The following is a 16,514-nucleotide window of genomic DNA, read 5'->3' as shown; positions in this document are numbered from 1 at the left end:
CTGATGGAGGCTAGTAGTGCTTCAAAATTGCCTGCTATTTGCAGATATTGAGTGCTAAATGTTGTTTTTCTGTTTGTCTTCTTCAGTTGCACATACCTATTTCTGGGTAGTTGCTGTGTTGTTGTTTTTTTGTTTGTTTAAGACAGCATTTTAAGTATTTGGGGGATTTTCCAATTTTCATCTTGTCTTACTTTTTTGTCCTTATTTGAAAGCCTTTTTTTGGTTTGTGATGGGATAGCTAGCTATAAGTTGTCTTGAAAGGTTGCTGTAACAACCCTCTTGGCAATGGAAATCAGAGAAAAATAACATAAAAAGTTTATCCTAGCACGACTGACCCCGTACAAGCTGAGCTGAATCTCCTTTCATTTGAGATTTTCATTTCTTCTTCTTTACTATTTTTCCCAGTTGGGGTGAGATTTATCCATGGAGAAAATTGGTTATGAGGAGAGAATGAAAAAAATGAAAAGAGAGGGCTATGCAGAGAAAAACTGAGCAGTTCTCTGATGAAATTCCGGGGGAAGTTATGACCAAGGTGATAGACAAACAGCTCTGAGATAGACAATAGAAGAGTGACTCCAGTGAACTTAAAAATCCTGCCCAGTCCTAAATCTGGCTTAAGATAATAAAAAAAAATTAAGCAACTTAGACAAACTGTTGTTGCTCCTTTCTGTGACTTTTTCTTGTTTGTCTATGTAATGTTTCACTATACAAAGATTTATTCACATTGCCAAAATAGAAAAAAGAATGTTTAACCCTACTACATTTTCCTAACCACATTAAAGCAACCCTAGCTACTTAAAATTGTATTTTAAGCCTTACCTCATGTCTTGTAGCATGCCAGGAGGATTACAGTATTACACTGTCTTGCTCAATTGTGTAAATACCTGTTTGTGGTGCACTAATATATACATCTCTGCTTTCACTGCCATCTTTCAAGGGTTTGGTTTCATCCCGTAGCACATACTCATTGCTGGGAAGACAAACCTTGATGTGTCAAACCGTGGAACTAAATTTTTAATGTTTTCACTGCTGAGGGAAAAATTTTGCATTGAAAAGATCCTCTGGTTATTAACACATCTTAATAATGAAGCTTACAGCCTGCTGAGCCCCTGCCTTGTTAAAAAGTTCCTAACACAGTTTCCATGGAAGAGCAAAGGGGTCTTTACCTTCTTTTCTTTATTAATGAGTTCCTGTTGCTTCCCCATGCTGCATAAATGATTTCCTAGGTTGTATAATTTAAAATATTACAAATTAAACAAAGTGGAAAAATGAGGGAATTGTGTGGGCAGAGGATATTTCCAGAGTGGTCTATTTTTTTCAACTTTTTGATTTAATAGCCATTCTGTTCTTCATCTCTGTTCAGTGCCTCAAAAGGGTCATGACCATATAGAAGAGGGAGGAACTGCAGTGCTCTTATTTTTGAAGCTGTGACCTTAGGGCTGAGATCAGTCAAGAGACTGTCATTCACAGCAGTTCATCCTTTCAAATTAATCTAGCTCTGTCCTCATTTTGAAAGAGGCTTTTTCTTTCTTAAAAGAACAAAAAACAACCCTATGTGTGACAGACTTCCTGGGAATAATAGAAATGTGTAGGAAGTATACTTTTCATCTGTAATATTTTAAGGTGTTAATAACTGAAATTAATTATTACAAATATTATTTAAATATTATTTTTTTTTTACTTATTTGGTTTCTGATACTGTTTAGTATCACTAATGCGGGCATAATAGTCACAATTTTAATGCTTTTCTCGCTGGAGTGATACTTGTTAGTTGATTATATGGTTATTAGGTCCATTTGTTTGAGTCACTCATGATACAAAAAGATTTTCTTTTTCCAATCTGTTTATGCCCTTTGCATCTCCCCTGAGACAGAGAATGGTGTTAGGGGACTTCTCAAGCTACTCTGGGCTTGTACAGAAGACAGCTCAACTCTGATTGTATCGGGCACTCCTAACATTTCACCATCTTATTCAGTGTTTAACCCAATTCAGGCCAAATATCCTCTTAAATGTCATTAAACAATTTGGCTTATGATAATTTGCTTGTCTTTCTGCCATCAGTTTCTTTTCCTTGTCTGTTTTTTTATCCCTTCTTTTTATTTCTCCTTACTGTGTTCTTGGTTGCTATTTCTTTTGCAGTGAGAAAGCTGAGATACAGAAATAAAGATTATCCTTCACTTTGAAAACTGAGGGATTTTAGGGGGTTCTGGTTGGAAGACAGGGACATGGTGGTGGCACCTCACCATTATGGGACTTACCAGTCAAATTGACAGTGCCAGATTTACTGTGAAACTTGTTAGAGGTTGGGTTCAGTCTCTAAAAGCAGGATAAATAAATTTTGGATCTTCCTGGATATTATCCAGGAGCATTAAAGGACATCCCCAGGTTGCTGCTGAACAGCCACGTCGGCTTGCTTGGCTCCCTCACAGTTGAACCCTTTTTCTCTTAAAAATGCACCTTTGTTATTACAGCTCCTTCAAACATCTGATTGGCGGCCTAGATGATGTTTCCAACAAAGCCTATGAAGATGCAGAAGCAAAAGCAAAGTAAGTGCCAGCTCCTTGTATTCAGCATCTTAACCTCATTTTTCTTGCTGCAATGGTTTTATTGATAGTGAAGCATGGTAATTTAAAAAAAAAAACAAACACAAACAAACAAACAAAAAACAGCATTTTCTCAACATAATAGTGTAAAACAGATTAAAAAGTAGAGAATTAGGTGCTTACTCTGGATTTTCCTGGTGCTCTCCATGAGTATGGGAGGGCCAGAAGGAGATGGCTCTCCTCAGGTTGGTGCCCAGAACCAGGTCTTAATCATGTCTTAATCATGGTACTGGAGTCCAAAGAAGTCTGAGACCTTAAGAAAATAAAGAAAAAAATAATATTAATAAATATAATTATTAATAATTATAATTATTGGTATTATAAATATATTAATGTGTCATTGATAAATATGATGATAATAATTATTGATATTATGATTAATTCATCGATGGTGATAATAATAAATATTATTGTATATATTATTATTATTATTAATAATAATAATAATAATAACAACAACAACAATAATAATAATAATAATAATAATATCATCGTGCAATAGTTTGAAGTAAGAAATTACAGGTCTTGAAAAGCAACGTTTAACATGATTTGTTTCTTTAGAGAGCTCTGATCTTTCTGAAATGTTTTCCCAGAGTCAAATCCTGTTCGGAGACAAAGAGTGGGAAATCAAGGTTGTCATTTTTGAATGAATATTACAGCTATTTTGATGTGAAGCAATATATTTGTCTAAAGTTCTAGCTATATTCATTTGTTTCAGAAATGAGCTTTAGTGTATTGTGATTTTAAAGTATTTCAAAAAATCCCAACTGATAATTCACTCTTGATATACAATTTTTTTTAGTAGAAAGACTGGTATGTCGATACTTTATTCTATACCAACAGTAAAGCTTATTAAGAAGAACATTTTTTGATAAAAATAATAGTGAATATAAACCAATATTATTCCAAAGCAAAGGTAGTCTAAAAAAAAAATGAAGTTGCTGTATAAAAATCACTTAATTTTTTTTTTATTCTTCTTTTTTTTTTTTCTTTTTTTTTTAACCACATTAACAAAGGGGTTGGGTGTTTACTCCAAGTCAAACACTCAGAAAGTGTGCCTGTTAATCAGTGGTCTGCAGAACTATAAATTTAAGCTTGCTCTTAAGTTACACATAGAAACTTCTCTTCAAACCAGAGAGGCTTAAAATAGTGTGTAATAAGGGTATTTGGCACTTCACTGGAGAGAAAATGAGACAACCTAAATAGTTATTCAATTAAAAATGTTTGTTTCAAAAAATGAATATGCATCCCAAGAAATTTACTAATATTGCAAAGTATGTGCAAATTAAGATTTATTTTTTTTTCTTTTATTACCGTCTTTGAGTGATACTTGAAATACATTTTTAATTATGTTTTAATTTGTCTTAAGGTACTAGAAGGCACCCTAGAGTTGCATTTTTGTTTTGAGTAATATTTCCCTGCCCCTAATTAACCATGTACTATTTTTTTTTTCCAGTGCTCAAGTTCCCTAAAATTCTTCCCTTAATTAAGACAGGAAGTTATCAGCCTTTTTTACCTTCCCAGAAACTAGGTAATTAGAACACAGAATACAAAGTCAAATGGGACAGTATGTTATAATAGTCAATAAATAGCTATTGGGTATTACAGATAAATATAGTGTCCATTATTATATAAATTATCTATTAGTACCAGCTAAAAACATGACATTTTAATGCCAGCAACAGCTTATACAAAGCATTTTACAAAGCGGTGAAAAAGTAACCTCAGCAGCTTCAGATAGTTGGTCCCAAGTATCCCAGGCATGTGATTTTATATTTTTAGATTTTATTGTTAGTGCTACTATATGGAATATTTTGATTTCCATCTGACCAAAAAGGAAGAAAACATTGGTAATGAAACTGTGGATTTTTTTATTTTATTTTTTTTTAGTATTAAGATGATGTTTTTATCACAGGAACTTATATTAAGGTTATACCAGAATCCATTAGCACCAAACAAAATTTTCAGATAGAACTTGTCATTTCCCATTTCATCATTTGTCTTCTCACATTTACAATTTTAAGCTGTATTATTAATAGAGAATATCACATAGCAATTTATTATCGCAGGCAATGTTTGGGTATGCAGATTGTATTGTAGAGTTTTTCAGTATGGCTTAGTGACTTTTAGGGGAAGGCTTTCAGGATCTGTTGTGCACTTTACAACATGTTTTCAGGAGGACTGATTTTGGACCTATTTTGTCTTAATTTTTGGTAACCAGTGGGCCTGTGTTGACCTTAGCATTTTTGAACTTTTATCTTCTTGATGCTTGTTCTTTTCCAATGCTATTTCATCCAAATGGAAGGGCAAAACAAAGGAGTGCTGGTGATAGAAGAATTGTCTCCCAAAAGGAAGAACTGATGATAGCAACTTTTGAAAGCAGCTTTTCCTGCCATCTTAGAAGCCAGTGCTTGAATCCGGTGACTTGAGACTGTAGGTGACAATGACATTATTGACCTTCACATATTGACATTTTGTCTTTGAAAAAGTGGAAGGGATCAGTGCTGTCTGTCTTGAGAAACATTTTAAAAGGAATATGCTTTCAAAATATATGGCATTTATTAGTTGAATGCCATATTCACGTTTGCTTGGAAAGCAAGAGCATTCCTGCAAAGAGATGAACAAGAATAGGAAACAAATGACAAAGTTACTTCGAGAGTGAAGCGAGATGTATTGTAAGCTGCTTCAGAAAGTTTTATCACTCAAGAGTTATTGTTTCTATATCTTGCAAGATAAAACTCCTCTGGGAGAAGAGTCTACTTGGCAGAAATTTTAACCTGGATTACTTTTCAAGCTGTGTTAATTAGCTTCAGCTAATTGTCCTTCAAGGACTTATCTTTTCCGAAGAGAAGTTTGCAAAATGGAAGAGCTCAGGACATAAAGTGCATTCGGGTACTCAAATCACATAAAAGAAAGTCCTACTTTTGCATCTTTATAGCTAGCATCTCATTTTCAGAGTTTGCATGGCAGGTGACAAAAGGCCGTTGGATGAAGAGGAATTTTCTGTGTGCCCTTATCTCACCATGTGTCAGGTGGACCAAGATGATCCATGCAGGGGTCAGACATTCATCAGGCATGGTCATGCAAGTAAATGCAGAGGACGTCATTCTAAGACTGCATTACAATGTGTCAAAGCCTGCTTTTCCTTGGAGTAATAAACACATTCAGGGCTGAAATGCGAACAGTAATATTTTATTTATTCCTGTTGATTAACAAATATGAAAAATGTCTACAAAATATGCTACAGAATGGCAGCAAATACGTATTTTCTTAAACACCTATCCATATCAAGATGATTATTAAATTCCTATTGATTTAGAGGCTCAGCAGAAGCACAGTTTTAGGCCACATGCATTAGAGGGTTCATGTTCCTAAAGCAGGACTTGGGCCATAGGCAGGTGTTCATTGCAGAAATAGTACAAAATTGGTGGCACTACTTTTTTTTTTTTTTTTTTTTTTTTTGTCCCAGTGCATCTGAGAGATGGTTAGGCAGAAGTTGCAGGGCAGAAAATCTTTCCATGCATCCAAAAATCTTCCAGCTCTGAAAGGACTGAACAAGATTTTGTTGAGTTTATCTCTTGGCAACCTGGTGTTTTCCCAGTTAAGACCTGAGATATGGCTAAGTTGCTCCTAGGACGTGGGAAAATGTTCTAGCAATCAAACTGCTGTGGACGATGGAGGTACCACTTCTTGCCCATGGGCACAATTTAAAGTATCTGCTAGGTTCTTGAAGGAAAAGAAAATGCATAGCACCGTTAAAAAATACTTCAGCTGAGCAGAGGGGCTCCCTGCATCAATAAACAAGGGGTCATAGTGGGGATTTAAGGCTTTTCTCTGTTCTCAACCCCTGCTTTTAGGCATCCGCATAGTGTCAATGACAGCTGTAGGCGTCTCCTTGTTCTGCGTGGACACCTTTGGATTGTGTCCTGAATGCCTGGCTCTTGGCCAGCACAGGCAGCCAGGATGCCCCATATGAGGCTGTCCCAGTGCTCCAGTGGGAAGGTGCCCAGCAGTTCCTGCCAAGCAGACCTTGGAGACAGTTGTTTTCTTCAAGGGTTTCGACCTTCCTGTCTAGGAAAGCCAGTCTGCACCTGAGCTGCTGAAGGCAGTGGAATTCAGTTGCTAATGTACTCGAGTTGAGTTATTTTTGATACCATTTTGTGAGTTTTCTTAAATTCTGGTGAGTATAAAAATTCCAGTCTTCATCTAAATGGAAGAACCCATTTTTTATCCTCACAATTACAGAGATCATCTTTATAACATAAGCTTACTCCAACACTAGATTTGATTTACTTGTTTACAAGTAATATCTTCCTGCTTTTATATTTTGGAGAGATGTTTTCCTGTTTATTGCAAGCTTGGAAGTGGCATTACTCCTTAAGTGCATTCTTTGTGCTCAGTCTCTCGATTAGGTCAGAAATCATCAGTGAAACTACATAATTAATATTCTACTCCTCGGGTGTATTCAGGTACGTTAATAAATTCATCAGCTAATGAATATTAGTTACATTCCTGCCAGCGTGAAGGTGAAGGAAAGAAGCAAACTTTTAACTTGGTTCATGTTCTGAGAAAGCAGGACTTTCAAAAGAGCAGCACTCGTGTCCCAGCGTCAGGCTTGGGTCCAGCACACTCTGCCTGTGGTGTTGGTGTTTGGGGCATGACGAAGACACCTAAATAAGACCCATCTAAGTGTAGATTCATTCCAGATAGAGCCACTATTGCAACTCTCATAAATCCAAGGGGAAGCAGGTGGTTTCTACTGCAGTTATTGGTGCCAAGTGAGGTGAGGGTTCAACAAACACTACTCGCTCCAGGCACAGAAATCCCATCCCTTCTGCTGGTCTTCCCTATCCAAAAAACTCTTGAGGTTTATCACTGCACGCTTCTTCAACCACTAACAAGGTCATCAGATAAGGTCCCCACTAGCTTGCTCCCACCTTTCTGTGATAAGACTGTAGGAAGGCAGCGCCCTAGCCCATGGCACAGAGATGGCAGCAACAAGGTGTCCCTCACCACCACACTGGGAAAGCTAGCAGCATCCTGGCTTCACCCTGCCAAGCAGAGCGTATCCGCTCTGATGACCAGGGTCTCCCCGCGCTCCTTTTCTCCTGTCACATCCAGAATTATCTGCTGATGTTTATCTCCTGTGGCAGCGGGGCTTGAAATGAATACCCTATTGAAGTCCAGACACTGGTGCCTTCCATGATATTGCTCCAGGCTCTCTGCAGACATGGGCTATTTTGATTGCACTTTTTGCTTTCTTTCATTCTAGTTGTGTTGCAGCCCTGGAGGTATACATCTTGATACTCACAGCCAAAATTGTCTCCTTTTCATGGGACTTGAGGAGGCAGGGACCTTTGTGTAGGTATACAATTCTGTTTCCTTTCTTAGCAGCTCTGACCCCAAACACCCTTCATTTTAACTTGTTCTGTTTTTTAATAAAGAGCTCCATCCAAACCTTTTATTCTACTGGCTGGGGTCATCCGTTTTGTCATTTTACCCCTCATCTTTCACTACATATATTCATAACAAGGCATCCTAACACTTTATTGACTTAGTTTCGATGCAGAGGGTTGTTTTCAATATTTTTCCAATTTTGTATTCATACTTTCTAGATATTATTCCCGTTTTATCCTGGCCTGAAAAGTAAAATTGTCTTTATTCTAATGAGAAGGACACAGATAGTTTTACAGTTTGAGCAAACAAAGCAGGGTGATGCCCTGTCTCATTTCCTTGCACTTGCAGCTGCCAAAATGGCAATATGTATAGCAATACATTTTCGCACTAGTATTTTCTACAATGCCAGTTTAGGAAAACTTCTTGGCTCAGCAGGTGCTTGTGTTCCTGGCTGGAGGGCAGCCTGCTCCTGGTGTCTCGCAGTGCCTAGTAGCTGGAGTCCAGGTGCCCTCTGCTGTTCAGGGTTTTCCCCGTGCTGTGTCCAAGTACTGTACTGGACTCGTATCCCCTGGTCTGTCTCATTTCTCTCTTGCCAACATGTTAAAAGGCGAAAGTATTTTCAAGTATCCTGTGTTCCTCCTCAATGGTATTTCTTGGAGGGCCACTGCTGGCTCTCTATGTGTCTCCTTCCTATGCAGCCTTTTCTTTTGCTTTATGAGGTTTTCTTTGGGAGCTGTTCTTAGAGTTGAAATTGTCTCTGGGAGCTGGGTGCTTACTGTGCTAGGTCTGTATTAGTAAATAGTACAGATTAATAGGAGTGGATTTGTAGAGAAAAAAATGTTGGTGGCAAGGGCCTGCTGTATAAACTGTATGCATTTCAGTGGCATTTTCCTTTGGAGTACTTCCAAAAGTACTTTGGACTCACCTTAAAGGAGCCCACTTCTCATATTCTTGATGTTAGAGGGAACAGTAAGCTTCAGTTGCACTAACAGTTGCATGCTCTTCATCTGGGGCAAAATACATTTTAACGCACCTTGGGCATAAAGACTGTTGTTCTTCATTGCTTTTGCCATCACAGTGCTTGTCTGAAGGTGGTGGCAGAGATCTGGTCACACATGCTGGTGCTCCTGTAGTGTAGGCATTGGCCCTTCGGGGGTCTATGGGTTCCAGGATACAAGTTGTGGCCAACCTCTGCATGCCCATAGTGAGGCTGGAGTTGGCCCTAATGGTACCCAGCTCCAAAAATAGTGCCATGGCAGAACCCTGCTTGCAGCTTCCTGTTCTGGTAAGATGGGAAAGCTGTGCATGCAGATGCTGGTCTGCAAGCTCCTTGGTACAGGGTATTACTGACAGTAGAGCCAGTCTGTGGGTTTTGTAAGTGATAAACAACACTGTGTGTTAGGACAGGATTTTTTTTTATTTCTTTATCTTCTCTTTTTTTTAGAAAGATAAGCCAAGAAGGTTTTTTAACCCCTGCCAAAAGTGAAATTTCAGTTAGAAGTTCCAAATCGGGAGACACCAATTAAAGAGAATGATTTAATTAAGACCCAACTTTCTGTTGGGCCACAGCTTTTGAAAACTTCTCCTGAAATAATTCACTGACCCCCGGTGTCAGTGAGCTATTGTATGATTAGATTAGTTGTTCTTCTTCAAGAGAAAATATTTTCTGGCTTACAGCATAACAAAAGTTGGACAGCATGAGGGCTATAATAATTGGCTCTGTCTCCCTTTGTGTCAATTGTTTTCTGAATTACTGACCATATGGAAACTAGCTTTTTCCTTGTCTATCTGCAGTGCCAGAGTGGTAGTGGGGGAAGCTTTTAGGGCATGCAAAATGGGAGAAAAAGATCACTAATTCTATGTAAAGCAGAGCTCACAGTCATTTCTTTTAGGCTGTGTAAACTATTAAAATAACTCTTGCTATTTTGAGAAAAGGAAAAGAAAAAAAAATAATAAAAACAACACCAAGAATGTAACTGACTTAAAATAGCATTATTTGGACTCTGAGACTTTTTTCTTTCTGATGGAGAATTTTGTGTATAACAGAGTTTGTCCTTAAATAATTTGTAATTTCATACTGAAGCCAATGTTAGTTTGTATCCAAGTCTAGCTATCAGATATTCCCAATTGCTGTAACAAATAGGTGTTTACTTAGAAAATAAGCTCTCAGAAATTATTTTAAAAGGTAAGAGCACATCAAGATAACATCCAAGGTGATAGTCCTAAGTAAAAATAGTAGAGACTGCTAAATTGTTGCTTTATTTTTTTTGATGGTGAGTTGACATTTACTTGCAGTCTTGCATTACTCATGCAGAGATCTGTGCTGGGTAGACTTAATGGCTGCTTTCGTCTTGAGAAAATGCACTGGGTAATGCACTGTGTCACTCACAAGGGATATATTAGATTAGCTTTTAAAAACAGGTCATTTTTATTTAGGTAATAATCTATACGCTTTTCTCTTGCTAACTTGACCTTTCGTTATGATAATGGGCTGTGTCAGATGGCAGATAGCAGAAAAAAGTGCTTTTGAAATAGGCTGCTATGATAATATTTTGCTGCATTTGTTTTATAAATTAGAGCCCAATACTAGCTGAGAGATGATTAAATAAAAATGCAGCAGAAAGCTTTCTGAAGATTATGAGTCTCATTCCAGAGGAAACAGAAAAATAGTGCTGTGAATGCATCTATGTGCTCAGCAACTTGAGTTGTACCTGGTAACGCTTGATGGAAAAGGAGGTCTGCGTATTAGAAATATTAGCCTTTCTTCTGGCATTTGTCTGAACACTTTATTCTGGAACTGTTCAGAATATGTTCCTAACCCTAACACTGCCATTTGTATAGTGCAGTCTTGGTAGCTTTAAGCAGAAACTTTGGTAAGCTTTGGTATCTGAGAGGAACGGAGGGGCAACAGTAACATGAAAGCCTTTGTGCACAGTTTCTGTCCATCTGGTGCCCAGTATGTTTGCCCAGTGTGAGCTGTCCCCAACATTACCTACATAGCGCTGTATTACAGCACTGGCAGACGTGCTATTTCTGCTCCACTTTCATCAGAGGGATGTAAATAACAAGCGTGCTTCAACAGAGTCAAATATATTGTAAATGAAACTCACTTATGCTTATTCCATAGAGACCTACTGATTTTCAGAACTGTTAGGAATAGTTGTGGGATTATTTGTGGCTTTTCCAGCACCTGCTAGAGCAGTTGTCCTTGGCTGTGCCTGACCAACTCTTATGAGGTCCACCAAGAGTTGGTCTGACCTCACTTTTAGGGGCAAATGTTGGTAAAGGAGAGAAAAGAGGGAAATGTAGTGCCAGTGAGAGCTGAAAGGCAAGGCTGGTGCTGGCACCCAGGGGAACTCTAGGAGGAAGAGATTTGGGCTCCAGGGAGGGCAGCACCAGGGGAGAGGTGGAGGAGCACCATCTCCCCTCTGCTGACTTTCCTTGGCAGAGCAGATCAAGGTGTTGCCAGATGAAGTTCATGCTGTATACCTGAGAAACTTTTCAGGCAGAGATATGCAGGGAATGGCTATAAAGGTTTGAAAATTTGCTTTATGCAGTTATTTTAAAAGCAGGGAGAGGGGAAAGAGCAGAGGGTGGAGGTCTATATTTCAAAGATGAGTGAATGTGAATTGTTTTCCCTGAGAAAGTTAGTGTGTTACCCAAAAACTGCATAGCAAATTCAATTGACCCCTGAACAGTAATTGTGTCAAATTCAGAGATGAAATTCAATCGCTGAACTATGAAATGGAAGAAATTTAATCCTCCTGTAGTGAAAAAAGCAATACAGGCTTAACTCCAAAGTTACTGCTGACACCTCCACTCCACCAGCAGCTGAGACATCAAAACAAACCTTTTTTCTTCTTTTTACTCTCCTTTCCCCTGCAAAGTATACATAATCGGTTTTCCTGAAAGTTCAAATTAATTTCCAGAGATAGCTTACAGTGTAAATGTAGTCCACATTAAACTCAGTATTTTTACTCATATCTCATCATCTCATGATTATGAGCAATATTGGACCGTGGCAATACTGGCAATGTGGTGCCTATGTTGCGGGCTGCCAAAACTCAACTGCAAGACTCTCTTATTTTGATGTCCCTTAATTTAGCCAAATGCTAAGCACTTCAACCAAGGGCAGGCCAAGAGGCTTTGTAGAGGAAGAGCAATTTATTCTGCCGAGATGAGTCCCTGTATTCATCGCTGCCGGTAGACAGCTGCGGGACCCACACGACTCCACACTCCCTCCTTTTGGTGCAAGGGGAAGGTGGCAACCTGCTACTACAGTAACTTAATCTGTAACACCAAGTAAAGGAGGCTTACAAACAAACAAACAAACAAAAAAGACGCTTCCAGCAATGCTGATGGCTTTTTCTAGTTTTCTTTCCATTTGCTTGCTTCCAGCACTTTGGCCATCCCAAGTCATACAGCTGGGCAGTACACTTACTTATCCTGACTATGCCACACTCGACTTATATTGATTTGCCCTGTGTTGCATTTGCTATATTTTCTCAGTGCCTGACTCCATTAAGTGATTTGGGAAGTGCTGAGCTCTAAGTCTATAATAAATCAGCTCCTCAAGAAAATAAAAGAAAAAAGAGGAAAAACTGTTCTTAAGATTTAAATGATCCCACAGCTTTGTCATATGTATAGCAAGGTAAAACATAAAAAATGTAGATAAAATGAAGTTTTAGAATATGTGAGAAAGCTGAGTCCCTGTAAACCCTGAGAGAGACGATAAAAGTCTGATCTTCCCCATTGTTTTGGACATGAATGTAAAACTACCTGGAAGTTTATAATAGGACTGTTGTGATTAAATTTCTGATATAACTTACAAGAACACAGCTGTATTTAAAATTCATTTCAGTAATGGGAATTAAGCGTTCCTATCTCTACCTGCTCAATGTACTATCACACGCAAGCATTTTTACACTCTGTTTTTAATATTTTATAGGCTTTGTTATTTCATTTTCAGGTGTGATTTCAGGTTGCTCTACTGAACACATCAAACAACATAATTTGTTGATAGCAAAACAAAGGATTAGTCTGATACAATCTTGACAAATTGTGCTCAAAAAGCATTTGTGGAATTGCAATCACAGCTCTGCTCCCAAGCAAGGGAGATTTGCTAGGTTGTTGATTATCTCTTACAAATGGCTGTGCTTTACCTTCACCCACAGCCATCAGAACTGCAGGTGCACTTCCAGCTCCTTGTACCAACCGTAGTCTCAAATCATGAGATTTGCTGCACTTGGTGCATTGCCTAATCCTTCATCCTTTAAGAAGATGCTTTCTAATAAAGGTGTATTTCTCACACTTTGAAGTTTTAATGGATAGCTACTCCTTATTTCACTTAGAGACTTTCTGTGCCAAAAGGATATCATTCATCTTTGATGGCAAAATGTATTCTTATAACTCAAAATTCTTTTAGGAGCTGGTAGTAAGAAATGTGCTGGCAATAAGCCAGTAACTGGCTGTTACTCTTTTAACATGTAGGAAAATTGCCAGTCAGTCCCAACAGATGCTGGTTTTGCAGAAAAGCTAAATACTTGAATGCTTTGAAAAATGAGCCATCTCTTTAAATTTCTCCAGTTTCTTAGCTTGCTTTCTGATTGCATACACTTAGGGAAATGAAAGTCTTGAGTTTATCTTTTCAAAATTTCAGAGATGTTTTATGATCCTATTATCAACCTGTCTGCTTACAAATAAGCCATTTTAATACGTATGCAAAAACTGAATTGTTACATTTTGTATTTGGGTCAGGTTTGGACATAAAAATGTTTGTTAAGCATTGAGCATGTGCTTAGTAAAGGCATTACCTCCTGCTTGCAAAAGGTAGTTGAAACAAGAGTTTCAAAACTCCAGAGCTCCGAAGTTCAAATCTCAGGAAAGAAAGTCCTGCATGAAATTACTGCTGTTTCAAAAACACCCTTGCTAAATATTGAAGCTGACATTAAAAAACAACAACAACAACAAACAAACAAGCAAACAAACAAACAAAAACAGGCATTACTTTTGTATTTTATTGTTCCAGCCTTTGCGAGGGTAAAATCCTCCAAGACTGAGTGCCAGGAACAGCCTTCCGTGGTCCTGGACTGTGCTCAGCACTTCACAAAAAGTTAAATATCATCAAATACTTTTCTTCGAATCAGCTAAAATAAAACTCTAGTTACCAAAAACGTACTTAACTTACTTTAGGTGAACTTTTTAAATGCAGAAGCAAAAGTATGAGTATCTTCTCTAGTTTCTCTATGTGTTTTGTTCTGGTTTCCTTTAAAGCTGGCAGGTTTTTATCATTGCCTTGTTGTCCAGAACAGCTACTGTCTATTGCTCCTGGAAATGGGGAAAATATTCAGACTTTTCAGGATAGAAGGTGTAAAGGTTGGAAGCAAGCAGTCCTGTACCTTCACTTTCCTAATGTTGAAGGTTGGTGATGGTTTCAGATGAGGGCATGTACAAGGGTGTCCCTTGAGTGCAAGGGCCCTTTATAGCGAGTCTCATTGAATGGCTTCAAGCATTTTGCAGTATTGCTTTGAACATGGGTGGGAGAAAAAAATCTCAAATGTTTGTTTGAGCAGCAGCATCTCCTGCACCATTTAACTGAGGAAACTAACATAAGAAAGCCGAGCTCTAGGTATGCCAGAGACCATATCATTCAAGAAGCCAACAGGAGCTACAAATAGTGACCTCACCTTTCAACTTCATGATTGCTGGATGTCACATTTTGGATTGAAAAAAAAATTATAGCCACCTGAGCTAAGTTTTCTTAGTTTCCCACAAGTTCTTAGTATATGAAGTGCTTAGAAGATGAACTTTTCTAGAAGAAGGCATCATTACTTCTAGAGCTGGTGCTCAGCACAGGCTGAGCATTGCCCTTTAGGAGACAGCAAGAGGAGGGTGCTCAGGAACAAGGCAGAGACGTTCCTCGAGGGAAACTTCCAGCTACCATGGAGGCATTTTGAGATGAAAGGCCCTTCCAGTCTGTAAGTGAAGGCTATAATAAAAAAATAACTTAAGTTCCCCTGTAATCTAAGCTTAGCATTGGAGGAATCTGAATGCTGACCTCCTTTGGCTGTCAGTCAGAAAGAAACTTGGTTACCTGGGCATTTATGCCATTGAAGTAAACTTTTATCCGAGGTATTTATCCGAGGTATTTGGTTGAAGGAGAGAAATGGTAATGGGATACTTGTATACAGGTGCAATTTTTATGTTTTTGCTGGAAATCATATTTAGAAAAATACTACACTCAGTTACAGATTTATCACTGAGTTTTAAAATTTATTCAAAGCTTGAACTGATTTATAATATTGTCTCTCACTTTCAAATATCTTGTTTATGACATGAAAAATCCTGATATCATACTGGCATTTCACAGGGACAACCAAATTGCTAATTTTCCTGAAGTCCTGCATCTTTAGTAAGCCCCATTATCTAGATTTTTGAAGCTAGTTCTGTTCAAATAAAAATCTAGGAATGCATTCAAAATACATTCATTTCTTCAAAACCATGAAGAAAGCATCTGGACTGTTCTGTGTTCAGAAAGCCATTTTTACAATGGGTTTGGGACCAGGGGCTGGAACTGGTTCTCCAGACATCATTGCCAAAGACATTAATATTTTCTATAAGTGTAAATGCAGCCGGGATGGCAGCATGCAGGAGGCTTTACTGGCTGGACTCGGACTGATGGCTGCAGCTGTGTCCTGCTTAAGCTGCCTCTCACATGTATCTATCAGGACTGGAGGAGCAGGACTCAGCTGCAGCTCAGCTTACATGAGCATTTGCAAGCTAGGAGGTCGCCGCTGGGTGTTAGTGAGGTTTTTGTCTATGCTTTGTGCTACATGTTCCATCAGTATCACCCAATGATCAGCATGTATTGGAGTTTCCTTTGGCTGCACATCGTTTTTGAGCCAGTTCTGCAAAACCTGTTCCTGCACACCCTGTGAAGCATCCATGTCCCAGAAACATATCCCTGCACTGTTCTCTGTCTGCAGCCCCTGCAAGGCCAGCAGGAGTGGTTTTAGCATCTTCTCTTGTGCAGAAGCCCAAATCAGTGCTTTGGCTTTTAAATCCTGGATGAATTTTTGCAGGACTCTTGGAGTTTCGTATAAAAAAGGAGCAAATATATATCAGATAATTAAAACACAATGCACAATCAGAAGCAGTTTTTCAGGAACTTGAATCAATACACTGGTAATAATTTAAAATGATAAAATCCACCTTACAAGGTCATAAACATGCATAAAATTAGTGCTTGCTGCCCTGTTCCCACAACTCAAACCTCCAGTTTAAATGTAGGAAACTCAGTTATGATTTGGAGCACCCAGAGAACTCAGGACCAAGCCCACCATTGAGGAGAAGGTATTTTGCTTGTTCTCAAAGTGAATGCTGTGAATGCGCTTCAGGGCCACGATGGTCTGCTCTAGAAGACGATTTGATTTCAGAAAGCAGTTATCAGCCTGTTAATAGTCAGCACTCAGTGACTCCAGTCTTTAAAATTTATATTCCCTCTATTTATATGAT

The 16,514-nt window shown here is 38.4% G+C and overlaps 1 protein-coding gene across 1 annotated transcript in view; it reads left to right on the top strand.

Moving 5' to 3' along the window:
• PRKG1 (protein kinase cGMP-dependent 1) overlaps positions 1–16,514 on the top strand; it is a 429,172-nt gene that overhangs the window by 353,271 nt on the left and 59,387 nt on the right. Inside the window, 1 exon segment of the mRNA XM_032190692.1 lies at positions 2,472–2,546. Within this exon segment, the coding sequence (XP_032046583.1) occupies positions 2,472–2,546 (75 nt within the window).

Source organism: Aythya fuligula, chromosome 7 (assembly GCF_009819795.1).
Source record: "Aythya fuligula isolate bAytFul2 chromosome 7, bAytFul2.pri, whole genome shotgun sequence".
Lineage (NCBI taxonomy): Eukaryota > Metazoa > Chordata > Aves > Anseriformes > Anatidae > Aythya > Aythya fuligula.
The sequence above is the reverse complement of the archived record's forward strand: the minus strand, read 5'-3'. Positions and strand labels throughout refer to the sequence as shown.